We start from the raw sequence: 23,423 nt of genomic DNA, 5'->3' as shown, positions 1-23,423 counted from the left end.
CGTTGAAACGTCAGGACAAGGAGGGCGGTGTTTTGTGTGTTTGTGTTTGTCTGTACATTATGTCCAGTCCATGGGAATATAGATCCGACTTAAATGATTGCTGCCTAAAGAACTATTGATCGCAAGGGCTGAATTTCACTTGTAAACAACATTTCCGATTGTCTGCATGTCCATGTGTCGCCAGTCGTGTTTTGAGGAAACTATCGGAATGGTCATGCTTCCTGAACGAAGTGAATTATGAGATCTTGGAGTTTTGTACCAGTACCACTGCCAGGAACATGTCACGTCCCGGTTTGTACTGAGCCAAGTACATTTTCTCGAAGACCTCCGTTGTAAAGCACTCAGTCGTCGGCATTGAAGATCCCTTCGAAATGTCACGTGGGATAATGTTGTTCCATGGCAGTGTTGATGAGGTTAGTAAGATAACAAATTCGATTTTCTTCTTCGTAATTACATTTAAACAGGTGCATTCGTAAATCTGTTTTTCGCTGTTGACAATGAAGTTAATTCACCATTTATGCCATTGCGCAAAACGAAATTGGCATGTCAAGGAAGTAATTCCAAGCTCTCATGACGTGCAACCTATTTTAACTCGGAACTTTCATTCATGCAGAATGCCTTACACGATATCTTCTTATCAAACTTGATTGAAGAGCATAATCCTGCCATATTTCAATTCTTAGATAGACAAGAGACTAAATCATTTAGGTTACCATGGTTTTGGGCAGTCTAGATTTTTGTGTGACAAGTATTTTTGTGAGACAAGTACCCCCTACACTGTTTTTGTTTAGGGCCCCCAAAACCCTTGGGCCGGCCCTATGTGTAACTGTGTGCAACATGTGTCTAAGTTTGTGTGCGTGTGTGTGTGTGTGTGTATTCCAGTGTGACATGGTGATGAACCTGAGCGCTGCAGATCGCTGTGCGTTTGTGAACGACACCCCAGACTGCAGTCTGGAAGATGGCTTCATCAATTACCTCTGGCTTGCCTTCTGCCTGCTGCCCCCCCACCTCACCCCCCTCACGATAACTCTCTGTGTAAGCGCGTCTGCCTTCTCACCTCATCTCCCTGGTCCGAGGACTGAACTTTTGTAACAATAACGTAATCTAATAGTGATAAAGTAACTCGTTTCCAGCACTGATGTCATGGCTATGTACAGTACGGGGGAAGAGCCTAGGTTCATATAAAGTGCGGAACTAGCAAATGTTGTAAATATAAGCACAATTTGAAAAAGAACAGAAGTCCTTCAACTGAAGGTAATAGGCCGGTCATCACTTCCCTTCAGCCTAGTGTGGACAGGTTCCTCTTACCCAGTAAGGCGACCATCTGTCAATGATTTGTGAAATAATTTACCAGTTCTACCCAATGTTACAAAACCTGTGTAGATTCTCTGAAAATACCTTTGTCCAAATCTTTTTTAGATCTGGAGCTCAAGCGAACTTACAAAGAAGGCTCTTTCTTCCTCTTTCTTCTCTCTCCCCCCTCTCTCATTGCTTTCTTCTCACTCTTTATCTCTGTCCCTTTTTCTGTGTCACCACTCTCTCACTCTCTCTCTCTCTATCCCCTCTCTCTGCCTTAAAATAAAATTAGTAGTTCATGATAAAAGAAAACCAAAGGGGAAGTATAGACAACTTGCAGCTGTGTATGAATCTCTCAATCTCTTTTTCTCTTCACAGATTGTATGGCTGTTCTTCTTGTTTCTAATTTTGGGACTCTGTGCGTCAAAGTTGTAAGTTCCCCCACAGACCCTCCTATTTAACTCTACTGTCTGGAGTGTGTAGTTACAGTCAGTCATGGTGTTATTCTCGTGTTGTGTTTAATTTCTGGCACGTGACCGCTATTTGGACAGAGGTACGTGCACACACTAACTGAACAAGCAGTCGTCTTTTGTGTGTTCCGTTGAGTTCTGTGTCGGCACATTCCAATGCACATGCATTATTGAGTCCATCATCTTATCTTGAAAAGAGAAGAACAGGAGTCACATGGTAGCCTGTCACATGACCCCAGGGTATCAGTGAGTCATGGTTTTAATACAGTGTAGTAAGGAGTGCAAAGAAAATGAGGAGTGAAGCATTGGGTTCAGTTAACTTCTGAATAGAGAGATACAAGTTGGTTTCTTTATCAGTCATGCTTCCACATGCATTTTAGAGCAGTTCAACGACGCAATAAACACACACACACATTTGAGGTTGAAACTAAGACATGTCATGAATGTGTTATTCATAGAGTTCTCCTCATTGAGTGGTCGAAGGCATTGTTATGTTTGTGATTTGTTTCTTTTGTTCCTTTGTTTGCAGTTTCTGTCCCAACCTCTCCGCGATCTCCTCCACTCTCCGCCTCACTCACAACGTGGCTGTATCCTCCAACACCCGACCACAAACACACTCACTCCTCCTCCGCCTGTTACACGCTCACCCAAACACGCTGAGTGGGGTGTGGTCCTATCTCCTCTCTCTCTCTCTCTCTCTCTCTCTCTCTCTCTCTCTCTCTCTCTCTCTCTCGTTCTCTCTCTCTCTCTCTCTCTCTCTCTCCCTCTCCCCTGATCAGCTCTTCCACTGATGAGTTCATCAACATTCAAACTGGAACATCCACTACAAATTGTATCTAAGAACCTGACAGTACAGTCAGCAGTTCTCTGTTGAGTGTCTCTCCAGAGGGGGTTATAAGATCAGCAGGGTGTGTGTGTGTGTTAGCCTTGACTATTCTGTGTGGAGGGGGTGACCTTCTTGGCGTTGGGCAATGGAGCTCCAGATGTTTTCAGTGCTATGGCGGCCTTCTCCCACCCACATACCGCCGGGCTGGCAATAGGAGCTCTGTTTGGTATGCACATACACTCACCGCACACACACAACAAAAGACCAACCATTTTTTTTTTTACGTTCGATCCCATGACCTCGTTCCGTTTCTCCCTCCGTAGGGGCGGGGATCTTCGTAACCACGGTGGTTGCCGGGAGCGTGGCATTGGTCAAGCCGTTCACGGTAGCGTCCCGCCCCTTTTTGCGTGATGTCATCTTCTACCTGGGCGCTGTGTTCTGGACCTTCATCATTCTTTACAGAGGAAATATAGCTCTCGGAGAAACACTGGGTAAACTCACTCACTCACACAGTCAGAAGTTCACTGCCTGACCATGTTGTATGTATTTATTGTTGCTTTGTAAATGAGATGTTGTTGTCGCACTCAGGGCTGGACTGGGACAAAAAAATGGCCCTGGCAATTTTGCTCAGACTGGCCCTCCAGTTTTTGCAAAATGTCTGGTACTGTAGGCTTAGAAACTGAAGCTACAGCACTAGGCATGTCGGTTATTTAGAAACACTGGGTAAACAACACACACACACACACTCTGGAGTCAGAAGTTCATTATAGTAGCTGAACAGAATGAAACTGCCTGACTATTGAAGAGGTCTGTCCTTAACCACTGTACTTTCACAGCAATTGGGTACTATGTAACACGTCTTCACCATGTAGTATGTATATACTGTTGCTTTGTTAATGTCATGTTGTTGTTGCACTGTAGTATTTGAGCTCACCATGCCTGATAGCTGAGCTGTGGTTCCTTACTTTCAGTACAGCAGAAAGCGTACAGTACTGCTGTGAAAATGTGTTCCTCTTTCCGTGCGTGTGTGTGTTTAGGCTACCTGTCCCTGTACGTGGTGTATGTGATCACAGTCATCGTGAGTGCCTACATCTACAACCGACAGAAACACTCAGCCACCGCCTCCATCCACACCTCAACGCATGTGTCAGGTGCCATTTTGCACACGCTCACACACACACACACACACACCCACACACACAGGTGCACATATACACACACACACAGGTGCATATACACACAGGTGCACATACACACGCTCACACACACACGCACACACACACGCGTGCACATACACACGCTCACACACACACACACACAGGTGCACATACACACGCACGCACACACAAGGATACTAATGTTTTCCTCTCTTGACAGAGTTCCAGTCATCAGAGTCAGATGATGAAGTTCCCTCATTAAGCAACCATGGCATCCAACATGACTATGGTAAGAATGCATCACTGTGCTATGTATGCTAAACATTATTCCCAGGTGTGTGCTAATCAGATGAGAAATGTGCGTGTGTGTTTCAGAAGATGAGTACAGACCGCTCCTGCCTTACTCTGAGTCGACGGTTCAGATTCTCCTGAGCTCCATCAACCCTTTGGACCACAGGAAGTGGAGGAGGAAGTCCTGGGGCTGGAGGACACTGAAAGTACTCAAGGTGTGTATGTGTGGTTTTTCTCTCTGCTAGGGCTTCGTGGTTAATGTGTCATTTGTGTATTATGTGTGTAATATGTGTGTGTGTGTGTGTGGTGTTTGTAGGCCATATAGCGGCATATCTGTGTCTTTGAGCTCTCTCTGTGTCCCGCATCATCGCCAGTCACAGTGTGTCGCTGTGACCTAAGCTGCAGTTCCCTCCTGCGTCCACCAGATGCCGCTAGAAGTGGTGCTGCTGCTGATTATCCCTGTGGTGGACCCTGACAAGGAGGACAGGAACTGGAGGCGGCCTCTGAACTGCCTCCATCTGCTCACTGCCCCGCTCGTCTGCGTGCTCACCTTCCAGTCGGGGAAATGTAAGTCAGAAAGCTTGACGGAGTGTGTTTCATCGTGTGTGTGTGTTATGGTGGTATAAATGTGTGTTTGTCTCCTCTGCAGATGGTACTTATATGATCCAGGGGGACTTTCCTGTCTGGCTGTTGACTCTCCTCCTGGGGTTCTTCCTGGCTGCCATCGTGTTCTTCACCACCAGCAACGACATCCCCCCATCCTTCCACACAGTAAGACAGGACCCGGCCCACAGTGGGTGGGTTCATGTTTACTATTGTTGTTGTTTTTTTTTTACTTGTCAGTGAAGTGTGTGTGTTTGTTCATTCACAGTGTGTGTGTGTGTGTAGGTGTTCTCTCTGCTAGGCTTCGTGGTGAGCGCCATGGTGATCAGTGCGGCAGCCTCTGAGGTGGTCAGTCTGCTGCACATGCTCGGTGTGGTGCTGAGTCTGAGTAACACGGTGCTGGGGCTCACGCTGCTGGCCTGGGGGAACAGCATCGGAGGTGACGCACACACACACACACACCATACACACATCATACACACCATACACACATCATACACACCATACACACACACACACACCATACACACATCATACACACCATACACACATCATACACACCATACACACACACACCATACACACCATACACACATCATACACACCATACACACACACACCATACACACACACCATACACACACACACCATACAAATACATACCACATGCAAACACACACACACATACCACATGCAAACACATACCACAGGTAAACACACACACTCACATTTACACACACACTCTTACTACACACATACCATACAAACACCTACAAGATACAAGAGATGATTTCATTGTCAACTGAAAGGTGACAGTAAAGATGAGATGTGCCGGTGACATGCATTCGTCCACACGCCTGTCCGTCTCGTCAGAGAGCAGATGTTGGCGTTCAGCTTGACAGAGATCACCGTACAGGGGGCCTGGGATCCAGTCTGGCCTCTGTATCCTAGACCATCCCTCCACCCCCACACTGTGTCTCCTGAGTGTTGGGAACGCTGTCCGGGGGGCGGGGCAGCATCGAAGGCGACGCCCACACCTACAAGCTTACTTTACATTTACATTTATTCATTTAGCAGACGCTTTTATCCAAAGCGACTTCCAAGAGATAGCTTTACAAAGTGCATAGGTCACTGATAATAACATCAAGATAGCCCCAAAGCATTGCGGGTAGCCAAAACAAGAAGCACACATTGTGAACAACCAAAAATACTTTACTGTTGGGGTTATTAAAATAGGTGTTTTCTAGTTCTACATACATACAGTCCCCCAACACATACATTTCATCAGAGCGGTCCTGCGTCTCATGCTGTTGTTCTGGGGGAACACACAGCTACAAGTTACGAGATGACTTTGTCAGGAGAGTTAGGGGTTTAAACCCCAAAGGTGCTGAAACCTTATTGTTTTTATGTAGATTTATTATTATTAGAAAGCTTGCTTTCATCAACACCTTATTTCAGGGTCTTGGGTTTGAATCTCACTTGAGCCATTAACATGCATGTCCTTGCCTCACTTTCCTTGTCTATCTTCACTGATTTGTCCCAAATAAAGCAGAAATAAGCTGCCACTGGGGGGCGCTGTCTAGACCCTCATATATGAGCCAATGGGACTGGTAGGACATGGAACCACTCTTGGGTACTTGCCTCTACAAATCAGAAATAAGCTGCGCCCCACCAACCCCCCCGGGCCTACGGCCTACAGTATCCTAAGAGTCCCAATGGCTCAAAGATGAGGGATGCTGTCTTGTAAACAAGAGGTTGAAGGTTTGACTCCCACCAACTATCAGTTTTTAAAATCAAGAACAGATTTGCAGAGGCAAGTACCCAAGAGCAGTGACCATATCCTACCGGTCCCAATAGCTCATCGATGAGGGACGTTGACTCGTAAACAAGAGGTTGATGGTTTGGTTCCCATTGAGTTTAGTGCCAAATTTTGAAGCGCAGAGTTGAAGAGGCACTTGAAAAACGCCCGGAGAAAAGATCTGTTTGAACCTGGATGGATCAGTGAGTAGAGTGGCTGCCTTGAAACCAAAAGGTTGAAGGTTTGTTTCCCGGTACCAAATTTTAAAGCACGGGTTGGAAAAGGCACCTGAAAAACGCTCAGAGAAACGATCTGTTATAGCACGGACAGCTCAGTAAGGAGAGTGGCTGTCTTGAAACCGGAAGAGTCATGGTTTGATTCCTGGTGTCGAGTTTTAAAACACAGATTGGAAGAGGCAATTGAAAAAAGCCCGGAAAAAAAGTCTTTCATAGCCCGTATGGCTCAGTGAGTAGAGCAGCTGCCTTGAAACTGGAAGTTTGCAGGTTTGATTCCCGGTGTTGAGTTTTAAAACACAGATTGGAAAAGGCACTTGAAAAACGCCCGTCCCTACCAGGGAATCCTACCAGTCCCAATGGCTCACAGGAGAGGGACGCACCCTCACAAACATGAGGTTGATGGATTGAATCCAGGTCGCTGCCAAGGCCAACAATTTTAAGCGCAGATTGGCATTGAAATGCATGTCAAGAACGCCCGGAGAATGTACTTCTTTGCGAAGGGCTTCCATGGTGTGGCGGTAAAGGGAGTGAACATGGACGAGTCATTGGGTACTTGGAGTTCACACATCGCCGGATCGAATCCTCACCCACGGTTGGGTTGAGTGTTCACCCATGGTTGTCTGGAGCCTGTTACAGGGGGAGGGGGCCTGCCACATGGGGAGGGTTAGGGTAAGTGTCATAGGGGAAGAGTTATTACCAGGGATACATGAGGCAGGAGTAGAGAAAGAGCAGGATGTAGGGTAGAGAGAGCAGGATGGAGGGTGAGGAGGGACGGTGACGAGAGCAGGATGGGTGAGGAGAGAAGCTGGGAGGGTGAGGAGGGAGTAGGGTAGACAGAGCAGGAGAGAGGCTGGGAGTGTGAGGAGAGAGTAGAGGAGGGAGGGTGAGGAGAGTTGGGTAGATAGAGTGGGAGGGAGAGAGGCTGGGAAGAGTAGGAGAGGGAGGCCGGGAGTAGGGTAGAGGTAGGAGAGAGAGGCCGGGAGGAGAGTAGGAGAGGGAGGTAGGGTAGGGTAGAGGTAGGAGGCCGGGAGGGGAGGTAGGGTAGAGTGAGCAGAGAGTGGGAGGCCGGGAGGAGAGTAGGAGAGGGAGGCCGAAGGAGTAGGAGAGGGAGGCGGGTAGGAGATGGAGGCGAGAGTAGGGGGGAGGGTGAGGAGAGGGAGGCGAGAGTAGGGGGGAGGGTGAGGAGAGCGTAGGGTAGAGAGAGAGAGGTAGGGTAGAGTGAGCCGGGAGTAGGGTAGGAGAGGGAGGCCGGGAGGAGAGTAGGAGAGGGAGGCCGGGAGGAGAGTAGGAGAGGGAGGCTGGGAGTAGGGTAGAGGTAGGAGAGGGAGGCTGGGAGGAGAGTAGAGATAAACCAGGACTTGTTACCTCTTGTTATGCTTGAATATATGGAAGCCACTTTGGAGAAAAGACAACTGTTTTGTTTGAAAACAAACGCCTAAACCTCCCCCATCACAGCTCTCCTCACCCTCCCCCCTACTCTCGCCTCCCTCTCCTACCGGCCTCCCTCTCCTACTCTCCTCCCGGCCTCCCCTACTCCTTCGGCCTCCCTCTCCTACTCTCTGCTCAATCTACCCTACCTCCCCTCCCGGCCTCCTACCTCAGCCTCCCTCTCCTACTCTCCTCCCACTCTCTGCTCACTCTACCCTACCTCCCCTCCCGGCCTCCTACCTCGGCCTCCCTCTCCTACTCTCCTCCCGGCCTCCCACTCTCTGCTCACTCTACCCTACCTCCCCTCCCGGCCTCCTACCTCGGCCTCCCTCTCCTACTCTCCTCCCGGCCTCCCACTCCCTGCTCACTCTACCCTACCTCCCCTCCCGGCCTCCTACCTCTACCCTACTCCCGGCTCACTCTACCCTACTCTCCTACTCTCCTCCTGGCCTCTCTCTCCTACCTTTACCCTACTCCCAGCCTCCCTCTCCTACTCTCCTCCCGGCCTCTCTCTCCTACCTCTACCCTACTCCCAGCCTCCCTCTCCTACTCTCCTCCCGGCCTCTCTCTCCTACCTCTCTCTCCTACCTATCTACCCTACTCTCCTCACCCTCCCTCCTCTACTCTCTCCTCACACTCCCAGCCTCTCTCCTGCTCTGTCTACCCTACTCCCTCCTCACCCTCCCAGCTTCTCTCCTCACCCATCCTGCTCTCTCTACCCTACCTTCCATCCTGCTCTCTCTCTACTCCTGCCTCATGTATCCCTGGTAATAACTCTTCCCCCTATGACACTAACCCTAACCCTCCCCATGTGGCAGGCCCCCTCCCCCTGTAACAGGCTCCAGACAACCATGGGTGAACACTCAACCCAACCGTGGGTGAGGATTCGATCCGGCGATGTGTGAACTCCAAGTACCCATTGACTCGTCCATGTTCACTCCCTTTACCGCCACACCACGGAAGCCCTTCGCAAAGAAGTACATTCTCCGGGCATTCTTGACATGCATTTCAATGTCAATCTGCGCTTAAAAATATTGGCGCTGGCAGCGACCTGGATTCAATCCATCAACCTCATGTTTGTGAGGCTGCGTCCCTCTCCTATGAGCCATTGGGACCGGTAGGATTCCCTGGTAGGGACGGGCATTTTTCAAGTGCCTCTTCCAATCTGTGTTTTAAAACTCAACACTGGGAATCAAACCTGCAAACTTCCGGTTTCAAGGCAGCCACACTACTCACTGAGCCATACGGGCTACAACAGACTTCTTCTCCGGGCGTATTTCAAGTGCCTCTTCCAACCTGCGCTTTAAAATTTGCAACCGGGAATCAAACCATCAAACTTCCTGTTTCAAGGCAGCCGCTCTCCTCACTGAGCCATACGGGCTACAACAGACCTCTTCTCCGGGCGTTTTTTAAGTGCCTCTTCCAACCTGTGCTTTAAAATTTGCCAGCGAGAATCAAACCTTCAACCTTTCGGTTTCAAGGCAGCCGCTCTCCTCACTGAGCCATCCGGGCTACAACAGACTCTTTCTCCGGGCGATTTTCAAGTGCCTCTTCCAACCTGTGCTTTAAAATTTGCCATATTTGACCATATCCTATTAGTCCCAATGGATCATAGAAGTTTGATTTCCAGCAACTGTTAGGTTTCAAAATCTAGAACAGATTTGTAGAGACAAGTATCCAAGTGCGGTGACCTTACCCTACCAGTCCCAATGGCTCATAGATGAGGGACGTTGACTAGTAAACAAGAGATTGAAGGTTTGACTCCCAGCAACTGTCAGTTTTTAAAATAGAGAACAGATTTGCAGAGGCAAGTACCCAAGAGCGGTGACAATATCCTACCAGTCCCAATGGCTCATTGATGAAGGACGTTGACCCGTATACAAGAGGTTGAAGGGTTGATTCCAGTCTACTGTCAGTTTTTTTTTTTCATCGGGAACAGATTCGCAGAGGCAATTACCCGAGAACAGTGTTGTTACCCTACCAGTCCCAATGGGTCATAGATGAGGGATGCTGTCTCGCAAACAAAAGGTTGGTGGTTTGATTCCAGGCTGCTGCTGCCAAATTTTTAAGCACAGATTGGCATTGAAATGCATGTCAAGAACGCCCTGAGAAAGTACTACTTTGCGAAGGGCTTCTGTGGTGTGGCGGTTAAAGGGCGTGAACAGAGATGAGTCACTGGGTACTTGGAGTTCACACATCGCCGTTTTGAATCCTCACCCATGGTTGGGTTGAATTGCCACCCATGGTTGTCTGGAGCCGCCCTGGATACACGAGGCAGGGGGGTAATCTCCCCCCCGGTGGTTCGCAACGATGATCTAAGAGGTTATCCAAGAGGTTATCCTGTTCAGGAAGCCAGCAACAGGGCCTTTTTACCAACAATTCTGTAGATTTCATTTTTGCGCCTCTTGCTAGCCGGCCAGCGAGGCAGCCGAAATTTCGCCAAATTTAAGGTGAGGAGGGAGGCGCCGTGGGGAAAGGAGGTGGAGCCACGGGGAAAGGAGGAGGGGCCACGGGGAAAGGAGGAGGGGCCACGGGGAAGGACGGGTGTGGCCCAGATTTTGTTGAGCAGTCAGATGAAGCTTCACTCCAAAACACAAACTCCCTGCATGACGACATCAGGCCATAGAGGGAGGGACCCCCTTTTTTGAGACCGCTGAGTGTCTCAGTGTTTTGCCTGTTGGGGAGGAGGAGCTTTAGCTTCACTGAGGCATACTGAACTACCCAAGCTGTCCCGTACCTAACATACAACGTTTCGATCAGTCAGATGAAGCTTTGCAGTGTCGAATGATGAGTCGGGTGAAGCTTCGCTCTAGTTCATAGTTACACCTTCAAACACACAATCTCCACCAACTGTAAAATGACTAAGGTCTGACATGCAGGAGTCCAGTAATAGCAGGGTTGCATTTTCAGGCTTCAATGAAGAAGCTACACCTTAGATACCGAAGATACAGCTTCGTGGTTATTATCTGAAATCCATCTGACCCTTCCACCCTTTTTTTCTCGCTTAGTAGTAGAGTATTTCTCTTACCTCTCTCCCACCCTTCTTTTCTCATTTTTCTGCCATTGGATTTAAAGATTGTTTGTGTTTTCTGATTTCAGATTGTTTCTCTGACATCACCATTGCGCGACAGGGCTACCCCAGGATGGCCATATCTGCCTGTTTTGGAGGAATCATCTTCAGTATCCTCTCTGGTTGTGTGCTTGGGGCTGGGGGGAGGAGCTGTGAGGAGTTTAGAGCAGGGAGACTTGGGTATGTTTGTGGTTGGGGGGAGGAGCCCAGAGCAAGGAGACTTTCCTTGACCAGGTTCCTCTCAGACATGCTGTTTGGCGTGGGGCTTGGCTGTCTGTTGCAGCACATTTACACCCACAACAAAGTCCTGCAGGTAAATGTCTCTGCGGATGTGTGTTCAGAGATATACTTCACCAGGAATCAGTGTTCTGATTCCTCTTACCTGTTCTTCTTCAGCTGGATCCGGCAGGTTTGCTGACGTGGGTTCTAGCAGGTTCTCTGGGACTGTCTCTGGTTCTGTCCTTTGTCATCGTGCCCCTGTGCCGGTTCCACCTGGGCCGGTCCTACGGCATCTTCCTCCTCGCCTTCTACGCGGTCTTCATCATCGTGGCGCTGCTCACAGAGTTCGGCAAGATCAGCGTGGGCTCAGCCTGAAGCGGACCCCGCCGGAACCCGCCGGAACCCGGGCCTCAGAATGACAACAGATCCGACCAAACGAAAGAAAATATAGGGAATATATTCCCGGCTCAGTGCACTGTTTCCGTCATGCTGTTCCGTTTGTAGCATGCTGTCTGACCTGCTGCCATAAGAGCTTCTCCTCTCTGGAGGTGAAGCCAGACACTGTGATGTTCCTCCAGTTTGCACTGACAGGACTTTCAGTACTGAGACGAGGACAGGAGCTTTCACTGGACCCCTGTGCTTGGGGGGGGGGAAGGACCAGGAATGTAACAAGTCTAATCAATGATTGTAAAGTAGAGCTCAGATGGACTTTACTGTTTGTCTTTGGTTAGTGTGGATAATTCAGTTCTATAGTTCTATACATGTGTGGGCATTAACTTGAAACTGGTTTTCTTAAAAGGGTTATTTTACCAAACTTTATGTTTTTTTTCCTGACATGTTCCTCGAAATATTTTTGACTGTTGAGACCAGATTTGACCTGCTATCTTTAAAAAGAAAAACCTGAAACCACAAGGGTACACAAATTCACTTGAGAAAGTGAACAGTTTAATAAAATTATTCATTATTCAATACACCAGATACATTATAATACACTTACATAATAACGAGATATAAAAGTAAAATCTTCCATTTGGTTAGGAGGATATATTGTAGCTGTAGGTTGTTACAGGGCAGGGACAGATCTGAGAGCTGTGGGTATTGGACTGGAGTGTCGCGGGGCGGGCGGTCATCCTACCTGGTTTTAACACTGTGCCTCTAAACTAGGGCATGTTATGAGGTGAAAGAACGTTATCTGGTCTCAACATACGAAAAGCAGCCACTCGCCTTCACGTTTCACACTCCCTTATCATACACACTAGGGAGGGGCGGGCGGGCGGGGGGGGGGGGGGGGGGGGGGGGGGGGGGGGTCTGTAGCAGGCCAGGGCAGCCCCGAGGCCTTGGTTGTTGGTCAGGTAGGTGACACCCCACCTGGAGATGAGGAGGCAGGGGGGGGGAGAGTCTGTGGTTCCTACCTCTCCACCTTACCCAAAGGCCGTGCGGCTGTGGCTGGGGTGCGAGGAGAGAAGGGGGAGGGGGGGAGACAGGTGGGAGACCTGAGTCTGTTAGATGATAGTCCCTGTGAGGGCGTTGTGCTGGGGCTCAGGTGAAGGCGACGGGCCAGGGCTCTCCACCTGTCTCTCCAGCGGTCTCTCCACCATACAGTCTGTCTGCGGCAGGTTCTCTCTAGAGTACTCAGCATACCACTCCTACACACGCACACACACAGAGAGAGAGATACCACCTCAGAGGCTGTACCACATGCAAACACAGCAGCAGCCAGGAATGGCACGTGATGAGACAGTCACATGGCCTCATCGTGTCCCTGGCTGACCCCTCACCTGGATCTCCTCCTCGTACATCTTCATGCTGAGGTCACTCTTGGTCCTGGACCTCCGCCCCAGGTACACCAGAGACAAGTGCTGGAAACACAGGAGCTGTCAGTTAGCAGCTAGCAGAGCCTGGAGTGTGTGTGTGTGTGTGTAGTGTGTGTGTGTAGTGTGTGGGTGTAGTGTCTCACCCCGCTGCGGTCCATGGCCAGCAGGACTCCCTGTAGAGAGTTGAGGGAGGACAGTCCAGGGCTGGTCTGCTTGTACAGCTCCAGAGTGGTCAGAGCCTCGTCACGACTCACCTCCGCCTCAAACACGATACCATTCTCATCTGCAACACACACACACACACTTACACATGCTTCCAAAACACACACACTAACTCATACATGGTCCTCCTGAGCCCAACACACACACACACACACACAAACATCTCACCCTCCGGGTCCTCCACAGGCTCCCTGTTCTTGCGACTGTAGTTCATACGGAACACAAACGCGTCCAGGATGAACGCCACGATGATGGTCATCACCACCTGGACAGCAGGGGGAGATCAACATGTTACCTACCCACACGAAGAAAACAAACACCTACAGTTCTCACACATACACACACAACTCACCATGGTAACAATATAGAAGGTCATGAAGTAGAGACGACTCCAGTGAGTGGTCATGGACGTCACTCCTTCCTGTAGGGGAGGGGACAACAGCTGTCAATCAACCTCATCCACCAATCACATGGAACATGAAATAACATGACATGTTAAGACAGGTGAGGGCTTTTAGTCACACTGTTACCATGGTGATGTACCAGTTATTGACCACCGTCAGCTCAAACAGAGTAACTGCAGACAGAGAGAGAGACATTAACTAACTGTCAGAACTGAAAGGTTTACATCCTGAGTGTGTTTGTGTGTGTGTGTGTTGGTGCTTACCGAAGCTGCTGAGAATATTATTGAAGTTGTTGAGATAGTAGTAGCCTTCCTCCAGGACCGTCTTGTTGCCCACGGTGACATTGATCTGTCTGTAGGAGTCTGCTACCGTGCTGGTGCTGCGGGGGGCATTGAACCGAGAGTTAGCTGACAGCCACCAGGGGGAGCAACAGGATTCGTAGCAGTGAGAGGGCTGCAGGGTTTGAGGCAGTGTGAGAGCAGCAGGGTTTGAGGCAGTGTGAGAGCAGCAGGGTTTGAGGCAGTGAGAGGGCAGCAGGGTTTGAGGCAGTGTGAGAGCAGCAGGGTTTGAGGCAGTGTGAGAGCAGCAGGGTTTGAGGCAGTGAGAGGGCAGCAGGGTTTGAGGCAGTGTGAGAGCAGCAGGGTTTGAGGCAGTGTGAGAGCAGCAGGGTTTGAGGCAGTGAGAGGGCAGCAGGGTTTGAGGCAGTGTGTTCTGGACTCACTTGCAGCAGTTTGGGAAGACAACATCAGCGAAGAACTCCATCCCCACGATGGCGAAGGAGTAGTAGAAGATGATGAGGGTCAGTCCCAGGCTGGAAACACACTCACAGTCAAATACAGGACTGAGAGACGGTTTCTTCTTCTCTCAGGTGACATAAAGGTCATGTGGGGGGTCAGGGGTCATGGTTAGAGGTCGTAGAGGTCGGGGGTTACCTGGCCATCCTGGGGAAGAGTTCAAACATGGTGTCCAACACGTTTCGGTACCTCTGTTTGATCTTAAACAGCCTGGTGGACGGATGGAAACAAGAGCATGTTGGGTAATTACCTGAGCTGGGTTTATGGGACAGCGACAGATTTCTCCAGCTGTGTTTCAACCGATTACAGTAATCCAATTTTCACGACACAAGGAGCTGAAGAAAAGCCAGTGTGTTTCCGTGGCGACCCACCTGAGGAGCTGCAGTGGCCTGAGCACCACAATGAAGTAGAAAGGCTCCATGTCGAAGGCCAGAGCAATCAAGCCCAGAAAGGCGAACACCGTGACGGAGAAGTCAAACCTGAGCAGAGGAGCCAAACAAACAGCAAATCTACTAAAACACTGTTGATAGAGATATAGTGTTTGTGTGTGTGGGCCAGGGGGGCAGGGGGTAAGAAGTCAGGGGGCCAGGCCTCAGTACTCACAGGTTCCAGCCAGAGCTGAAGTAGGCCATGGGTCCCAGGCCTGTGATCTTCAGTAGGACCTCCACACCATAGACTGGGCATGGGGGAGAAGAGATTCTCCACTGACTGAACTGTTCATCTCATTATGAAAGTAGGCTCTCGTCCAAAACAGGTTGGAAATCAAAGTAAGCCTCTATGTTTGTGCACAGTAAACACCCAAGGGGATTTGACGCTGTGTGTGTGTGTAGCTGAGTGTGTTTGTTTGCCAACTCACTGGTGAGGAAGATAATGTAACTCAAGGGGACGGCACGGGCCCAGGAGTATCCACCTAGAGCAGGAGGAACCAGAACTCACATCAGGGGTCCAGGGGGGTGTGTGTCTGTGTACAGTGTGAGCACAGTGCGAGCGCATGTCTTACTGTTCAGCATGTAGGTTTCCACTAGGATCCACACACCGTTGAAAGCCACCACCACATCTGCAGGAAGAGAACAGGGTCAGGACAGTGTGTGTGTGTGAGAGAGACAGGAGACATGGGATTGTGTGCTCTGCTGGTTGTGAAGGGGCCAGCCACTCCAGCCGAGGAGGAGGACAACACTCACACATAGTGTACTGGAAGGCCTTCGACTTCACCAGCATGTTGATGCCTGTCGGGAAGCAGAGGCAGACCATGAGACACAACGACCAGGGGCAGGAGAAGGATGAAAGGATGGATTGATAGAAGCAGATCACTAACCTTTGAAAATGAGAAAGGTGGTGTTTGGAAGGTCATCGAACCAGTGCTCCCCACTCCGCCGTGCCTACCTCACACACACACACACACACACACTCTTCAGGATGCGGTAGTACATTAGCTATGTACAGGTAAATGCTCACATGAGGTAGGCTTACCTTCCACTTGAGTCCGATGACCTCATAGAACTTGTAGAAGTCATCCAGGCTGCAAAAGACAAACACACAACTGCAGATCTGTACTTGTGTGAGGGAGTGTGTGTGTGCGTGTGTGTGTGGATGGTAGGTACCTGAGCATAGGTGCCCCAGCATTGTTCAGGGCCTTATAGGTAAGGAAGCGGTCCCTGGCAGACATTCGTGGTCTGTAGAAACGCATCAGACCGTCAAACTGCTTCAGCGACACACCCATCGGCCTCTGCGACACATACACACACCTTATAGCAGCTAAACACACTTTTCTAGTATGATCATTATATATTTATACAGTCTCTCCCTTCGCTAGCTCAGTAGTTGAAAGGTGTGTGTGTGTTACTCTACCTGCCGGCTGACCAATAGTTGAAAGGCGTGGTCGATGGCGGAGCGCTTGTGGAGCAGAAGGGATTTGAACTTCATCTTTTCCACTCCGTTAAAGGTGTCAAACACCACAGCTAGGAGCTACACACACACACACACGGACAATATTCGTTATCAATCCCCTTGCTGGATTCTTTGGGTGTGTGTGCATAGTGTGTGTGTGTGTGTGTGCATAGTGCAGTGTTTCCCACACATAGACTAATTTGTGGCGGTGCGCCACAGAATCAACACCGGCCGCCACACATTGCGTTTCGTAAAATATTTGTTTTTATCGCTATTTAGGTTAAAACACGCAGCGTATTCGTTCAGCTGCATTTCCTTTCCCCTGCTCTCCCTCCGTCTCTCTGTCACTCATGCGTCTTTCTCACATATGCACAGTCACAACGTCAGCACACGTTAGCAACAACAACGCATACATATGCCGTTCTAGTAAGACCGACAGCTATATCAGCGAGCCTTCAGCATTAGTGCCGTAGCTAAAAGTCGAGAAAAGTTGAGGCTACTTTTCGCGAGGTACCTTACTCACATTTACATTTAGTCATTTAGCAGACGCTCTTATCCAGAGCTAATTACAGTACTCGAAGTTTCCCCTTCGTTCTTTTGGTGAGAAGTCTCAAGAGCTAGCTTACCCGGCGTCATGGAGCCAACCAGTTAAATAGTTGTTTAGCACTAGGGTTGCTACATGCATAATGCAGAAATAATATGTTAGTTGTTGTTAATTTTGTGAAGGTGTGAATCATTTTGGATTAATATTTAATGTAACAAATTACTAACAAATTAACTGTAAAGAATTATTAACGAAGGAATTATTACGACCCCCCCCCCCCCCCCCCCCCCCCCCCCCCCGTCTGACAACCCCCACCCCTCCCCGCCACAATTAGGTTTCTAATCTGTGGGAAACACTGTAGTGTGTGTGTGTGTGTGTGTACCAGGTTCATGATGAAGTACAGCTCTATGGAGAGGTAGACTATGAAGAAGACGCAGGACCAGCGGTTCCTGGAGTACGCCGGCATCATAACGTCCGGAAAACTACAGGAAACAGGAAGCACTCCGTCAACTTAGCAGCCAATAGGAACACAGAACACTTAAGGAGTGAATCCAAAACAGAAGTTCATTCAGGTATGTAGAGGGGTGAAGGTGTGTTTGTGTGCAGTGCAGGGGGTGGGCTTACTTCGCTGTGGTCAGGAGTACAAACAGACTGACGATGCTGTTCTCCAGAGTGCTAAAGTACTGAGGGAGTCACACAACACAGTTAGCAACACTGGTCACCAGCATGCACACATAAGGACGTACGCACACAGACAAACTTTGATGCATATGCAAAAATCACAGTTGCACACTTCTGAGTAAGACATTCGGGAACATACCGGATCAGCAGTGTTTGGGGAGAACAGACAGAAACCTGTGGAGAAACAAAAGACGATCAATACAACGGTGAGACAACAGAACTGACTGATTCACAGTGTGTGTGTGTGTGTATGTTTCTCACCCAGGATAGCAAAGATAACCATGAAGAAGAGTAGCAGCAGCAGAATGTCAATAAAAGGTGGGAGGGACTGGAAGATCTGACGCAGGTTTCTGATTGGAGGAGAGATAGGGTCTGTCAGTGACCCCGGGGGTTTGGCGAACGGCAAATGGAGGAGCTTGTGTGTGTGTGTGAGCGTCCTACCTGCGGACAGCGCCACAGTATCTGCAGTCCACCAGGAAGATGGGTCTGAGAGCCCGGGTAACGCGGAGGTGAGACGTCTGGCGGATCAGAACCACTATGGCCTCCACGAACTGGAGCAGCAACACACACGTCTACACACACACACACAATATAACATAAAGAGCTGTGGAAAAACACTTTCTGGTTCACCGGGTACAGCACGTACCACAAAGTATAAGGCCTCAGCGCAGGGGCCATTTCCTGCATGTCTTCCTCTCTCCATGCTTTCCTGTCTCTTATCAAAGAAACACAAAGGACAAAAAAACTAACACTTTCCACCGTGGTGGTGTGTGCCTGTGCGTGTGATTGGCTGTGCTCACCTTCACCATGGTCCTCTTGTGGCGTATGAAGGTGTGGAAGCCGAGCCAGCGCAGCTTCATGCAGAGCTCAAAGGCCACCATGACCAGGGCCAGCAGCTCCAACGTGGCGTGGACCTGCAGAGACACAGCAGCATCAGCACCTCCACACAGGGCACAGAACTGGGAGAGCACTGTACGACAGGGTCCGTCTGTCTGTCTGTGTATGGACTGCCTGTGTGTGTGTGTGTCTGTGTGTGGTGTGTATATGGACTTCCTGAGTGTGCGTCTGTCTGTGTGGTGTGTGTATGGACTGCCTGTGTGTGTGTGCGTGTCCGTACGTAGACGTCGAGCCGTAACGAGGGGACGGCGGGGGCCTCGCACAGCGACAGCACCATGAGCAGCAGACCAGTGAGGAGCTCCATCATGTAGAACAGGTGGTTGTGGGCAAACAGGTAAGCAGCCAGCGCTTTGGGGCTCCGCGGGTGTGTGAAGAACTTGTCATTGTTCTCTCCTTCCTGTTGTGGAACACACACACAACAAACAAACTGAAAGCAACCATAAACATCCATTCCAGAGTAATTGTCACCTGTCCCAGGACCATTCCAGGGGGGTGTTTTAACAAGCACAGCTCACACGGGCAGTAAACCATCACAAGGTCACATGAGCTGTAGGTTTGCTAGCTCAACACAAACCAGAGGTAAACTTACTTATACAGAACCAGGCATGTGTGTGTCTGGTGGTTAGTAAAGCAGGTTTTGCCATGCCTATGGGTTTACGATACCTTCAGGAGCAATTGTACTTTCCGCAACAGTTACTAATTCTAAGATGAAAACATCTCTGAAGAATTAGAGTGATATCAAGTTATCACGGAGGCAACATTTCTGTCGTTATCTGCAGATACCAAACTTGACAAGTTGCCTCCATGACTGTAGTTTGTTTTGCCGTTTTGGTGATTCAAAACTCAATTGGATAAGGTTTGGCTTTGGCACTCCAGCAAATAGTGATTACAACCAGGCAACCCTGATCTATGAGAGCTAAACTACATACAGAAGCAGCAAGTTGAGCGGCACTGGTACAGTACCTGCAGGTAGATAGCTGCTTCTTGGTAATTCATCTCCCAGCTATGTTGCAGTGATGCATTCTGAGGCCTGTGGTTCTGTGGTCCCGGTGTGGGAATCACTGCGTTGTTCGCAATGTCATAACCTCCTCCATCTGTAGGAGAAAGAATCCACTCAGTGTGAATGTGGTTCACAACCACAGAGTAGTGAGGTTAAAACAGCAGTCTAAAGCCTTGAGAGGGCTCCCCCTTATCTGCTGATAGCTCTCTAGACACCCAGACACACACATACCAGGGCTGTCTACTTCTTGCTCCACTATAAATGAAGATATCAAGACAGGATTCTCCTCCACCGTCAGGTTGTCATGGATACAAGGTATCTCTGTCTGAACAGATGAGCACTCCATGGCTCAGCTTCCTTTCACGTGTGTGTGTGTGTGTGTGTGTGAGTGCTTGGAGCCCCGTGGTCCTCTAAAGCCGTGTGTGTGTCATTGACGGTCCGCAGGCCCGGCTCCAGTGTCCGACAAACTTCCAGGGACACACACACGCTCACATTCCTGAGGGGCCACAGATAGGACGGATGCAGGTGCCAGTCACGTCCTCAAACCCCGGTCCTTCCTCTCTGGGGGGCACCAGGTACACACCGGGCAAGAACAACGATCCTCAGGTCAAAGTCCAGAGGTGTTCAGAAGATTCAGCAGAATCAAGACAGGGTGGGGATGGCCACTCTGTTACAGACCTCCTCGAGAAACAGGAACCAGGAAGCTGGGACCTGAAGCCTGAAGGATCGGTACTGGTAAGAAGTAGGATGAGGAGGCACGGTCCGGGGATTTGCAACTGTCTCCGCCTCTCTCCTGCTTTCTGCTGGAAAGTGGAGTTTGACCTCTGAACTTCGTGTTCACTGCCGCCTGTTCCCTGCTCCGGCGTCCTGTGAGTCTTTGCGAGGATATACAAGAAAGTCACCCTGCACACAGCTACTCTAAAATGGGAACGCACAGTGACTCACCACCAGTAAAATAGCCTTTGTGCCACAAACAAAAAAATATCAAATCTTATCCTTCCTCTTTGCAGATTGGATTTAAGGTTGTTGAGAGTAAAACAAAAAAAATGAAAAAAGTGATTACTTGGCAAATATGTGGCTATACCCGTCTGACCAAATAGAAACTGCAAAAGCTACTGTTTAACTTCCTCAGTGTTCCCTTGATAGCTCTTCAGTTAAGCATATAGATGGACACTATCAAAGAAGAACCTTCGATCAGAAGGATCAAATTAAATCAAGAATCAAAACGGCCTACATCTTCAAAAGAAATTAAATCACAAAAACATCCTCTTCGTCTTCAGGTGGATGGCGTTCGGACGTGTCTACATCACCTCGGACCTCCGGGCAGCGTTGCTCTGCTGTGTGAGGGGGGGGGGGGGGGGGGGGGGGGGGGGGCGGAGTTAGTCCTGCAGGAGTCTCCCTGGCTCCTCCACCAACCACATGACTCACGCTCCGGCTCGCTGCGACGCTGTTCTCTGGGACCACAGATGACAGTTTGGCTGGAGAAGGGTACAGACGTGTCCCTCCCTGCGGTCAGCGGGCGGCTCCTGTACGGTGCGCCGAGTCCCCTGGCGTTACCGTGACAGCGGTCGGCTGAGGTGTCAGGTAAAAGATCCAAATCGAGGGCCTCCAATTCCAGGGCTTGCTAACGTGGCTAGACCGGCCTCTACTCTGTTGTTGCCCTGGCAGCGGAGGGTCCCATGTGAGCTGTGTGCTCTCCCTGCCTCACATTTGTAAGAGAACAATAACTGGTTTCAGTGTTTGACGCTGCCCTGTCTGTCAACAACACGGTGAGGTCCAGCGTACGCTGCTCTTCTCCAGGCCCACACAGAAACTCAAACAAACACGCCAGGCGGCCCCGAGTCTGCCTAGTCCTCCCAGATCAGACAGAAATATCCCAGAATTCATCCTCCCCATGTGACCATTCTTCTTCACGTGGCCCCCTCACAACAGAAACCTGCTTTTCCAATCAAGAGTCCACAGCAATGCATGTGGTGTGTGGGGGGGTAGGGCTTCCCTCTACTGTGTATGGGTTTAACTTCTCTGTCTCTCTCTCTCCGTCTTTCTGTCTAGGACACTCCACCCCTAGAGCAAGTCAGTTAGTCTCTTTCCTACAACCCCTGGGAAGTGACCACTCCCAGATATCCTGGACAAACAGTTTCCATTATCCTGTCCCGTTTTTAGAGCAGTAAAATAGACCAAGAAGGATGCACAGTCAGCCGTGGAGAGAACGATCACACACTCACGTATAGACACACACGCAGCCCCCTAAACATGGGGCAGGTGGGGGGCCACTCACCCTGCTGACACTGCAATTTGCAGTGCGAGTGTGTGAGAGGCAATTTGTAGTCTGTGTGTGTGTGTGTGTATGTGTGTGAGGGATACAAAGGCTGCAGGATTACTAGGCAGGATAACACACAAATATACACACACACACAAACAAACACACAGGGCCAGGGAGCTATTCTATATTTTATTTTTTTAAACATGACCTTTGACTTGGGTGTAAGGCAAACAACAGATGTCGTCTCGCTGTAGAGGAGCAACGCTGGTAAGTTTAAAAGGGGGGAACAAACTGTCTATGGCCCAACTAATACTATCTGTTCTCAGCCCTTCTACTTAGCCAGGCATTCCTGAGAGGACCAGAACCTGGCTAAAATCAAACTTTGTGATTTTATTCAAGTTATTGTCAATGAGTCTACATATAACTCAACGTTATTTATTTAGCATTACAGTATGGTTGAGAATAAGTTGCAGTAACTACAATACAAGGCAGATCCAACAGATATCTAACGTAAACAACACACTGATTGCAGCTGATAGCCTATACCCTAGGGTTTGCTATTACATTTGCTGTCTGACTACACAGTTCCAAGATGCGGAATTTGGATGACAACAAAAACTTACTCTCATCGCCTCTCTCCGTGTCTCCTCTCTCCATGTCATCGCTTAGCAAACCGCTGTTCACATCGTCCCAGGTTAGGATGAGGGGCACATCGTCATCACTGGCCTCCATTATGGCCAGAGTTCTGATAGATATGAAGGTGTAAGAAATGTATTCCACTCAACTAGCTTCCTAATAGTTTTAAAAGGAGCTAGAAACTGTTACCAAAAAACATATTCCTACGCAAGGTATTCTAGCTAGAAAGCTGGCATGTCGTCAGGGACATTAGTCCTAGCTAGCTAACTAGCTATACACAGTCGACTTCTCAAACTTAGCAAGTCTAGCTATCTCTTAGCTATGTTGTGCTAGCCAGCGAGCAATATTGCATTAATTTACCTATGAACTTTGGACTTTAAACTAGTTAGCTAGCTAGGAAGATACGTTCCTCAGATGAAGCGCTTGTGAATCAATCGAATCGCTAGCTAGCTAACTCAATTTGGTTAGCTAGCTAGTTCAGCTGATTTGATGCTGCTTGATTTGTACTTAGTGACATCTGTCGCTGACCAGCACGCCAGACCGGCCTTATAACTGTCCATCATCATTTGACTTCCAATAACTTTCTACTAGACTTGTGAAGTACTAGCTACCGTAGCTATAAAATTACACCATACAATGTTTGATTCCTAAGTTTGGTAATATTATTCGGAGCCAAAGATATATCATATTTGAATAACTACTTTAATATTAAGCTGTAGTCTAACTGTCCTTCATGTTAGACCGTTCATTATCGCAAGAGACAATGTTATTTTACGACAGTAACGACGGACGGCACTGGCCACAGGGCTTTCAAAATAAAAGTGGACATGGAAATTAATGTCGATCTGACTTTTATCATATGATATTTACCATTTTACCAAATAGGT

General features: G+C 49.1%; 2 protein-coding genes across 4 annotated transcripts; one reads left to right on the top strand and one right to left on the bottom strand.

Annotated features, from left to right (window-relative positions):
* Positions 1-13: 13 nt before the first annotated feature.
* On the top strand, positions 14-12,522 carry slc8b1 (solute carrier family 8 member B1). The gene is made up of 15 exons (XM_047048171.1): positions 14-413; positions 883-1,035; positions 1,675-1,727; positions 2,296-2,353; positions 2,713-2,818; positions 2,916-3,083; positions 3,630-3,743; positions 3,970-4,038; positions 4,125-4,255; positions 4,466-4,607; positions 4,690-4,811; positions 4,929-5,082; positions 11,205-11,285; positions 11,421-11,488; positions 11,572-12,522. Exons 1-15 carry the CDS (start codon positions 372-374, stop codon positions 11,767-11,769), a joined length of 1,659 nt encoding a protein of 552 aa, XP_046904127.1. The 5' UTR covers positions 14-371; the 3' UTR covers positions 11,770-12,522.
* Positions 12,523-12,679: 157 nt separating this feature from the next.
* Positions 12,680-23,293, bottom strand: tpcn1 (two pore segment channel 1). Of its 3 annotated transcripts, XM_047048170.1 has the most exons (28): positions 22,897-23,293; positions 22,524-22,645; positions 19,601-19,731; positions 18,858-19,034; positions 18,541-18,654; positions 18,182-18,312; positions 18,002-18,090; positions 17,880-17,914; positions 17,684-17,742; positions 17,442-17,541; positions 16,477-16,593; positions 16,230-16,354; positions 16,099-16,147; positions 15,944-16,007; positions 15,810-15,854; positions 15,629-15,685; positions 15,485-15,538; positions 15,232-15,304; positions 15,000-15,107; positions 14,767-14,838; positions 14,556-14,645; positions 14,098-14,213; positions 13,961-14,007; positions 13,783-13,851; positions 13,599-13,695; positions 13,352-13,491; positions 13,173-13,253; positions 12,680-13,040 (listed from the first exon to the last, which is right to left on the bottom strand). In XM_047048170.1, exons 2-28 carry the CDS (start codon positions 22,630-22,632, stop codon positions 12,897-12,899), a joined length of 2,493 nt encoding a protein of 830 aa, XP_046904126.1. In that variant the 5' UTR covers positions 22,633-22,645; positions 22,897-23,293; the 3' UTR covers positions 12,680-12,896. The 3 variants fall into 3 exon arrangements, with proteins under 3 accessions (XP_046904126.1, XP_046904125.1, XP_046904124.1); XM_047048169.1 differs by having other exon boundaries at positions 22,524-23,293; XM_047048168.1 differs by lacking the exons at positions 22,524-22,645; positions 22,897-23,293 and adding an exon at positions 19,869-20,959.
* Between the last annotated feature and the right edge of the window lie 130 nt (positions 23,294-23,423).

Source organism: Hypomesus transpacificus, chromosome 24 (assembly GCF_021917145.1).
Source record: "Hypomesus transpacificus isolate Combined female chromosome 24, fHypTra1, whole genome shotgun sequence".
In the NCBI taxonomy this organism is placed as follows: Eukaryota; Metazoa; Chordata; class Actinopteri; order Osmeriformes; family Osmeridae; genus Hypomesus; species Hypomesus transpacificus.
Note: the sequence above shows the minus strand (reverse complement) of the source record. Positions and strands in the feature narration are given on the sequence as shown.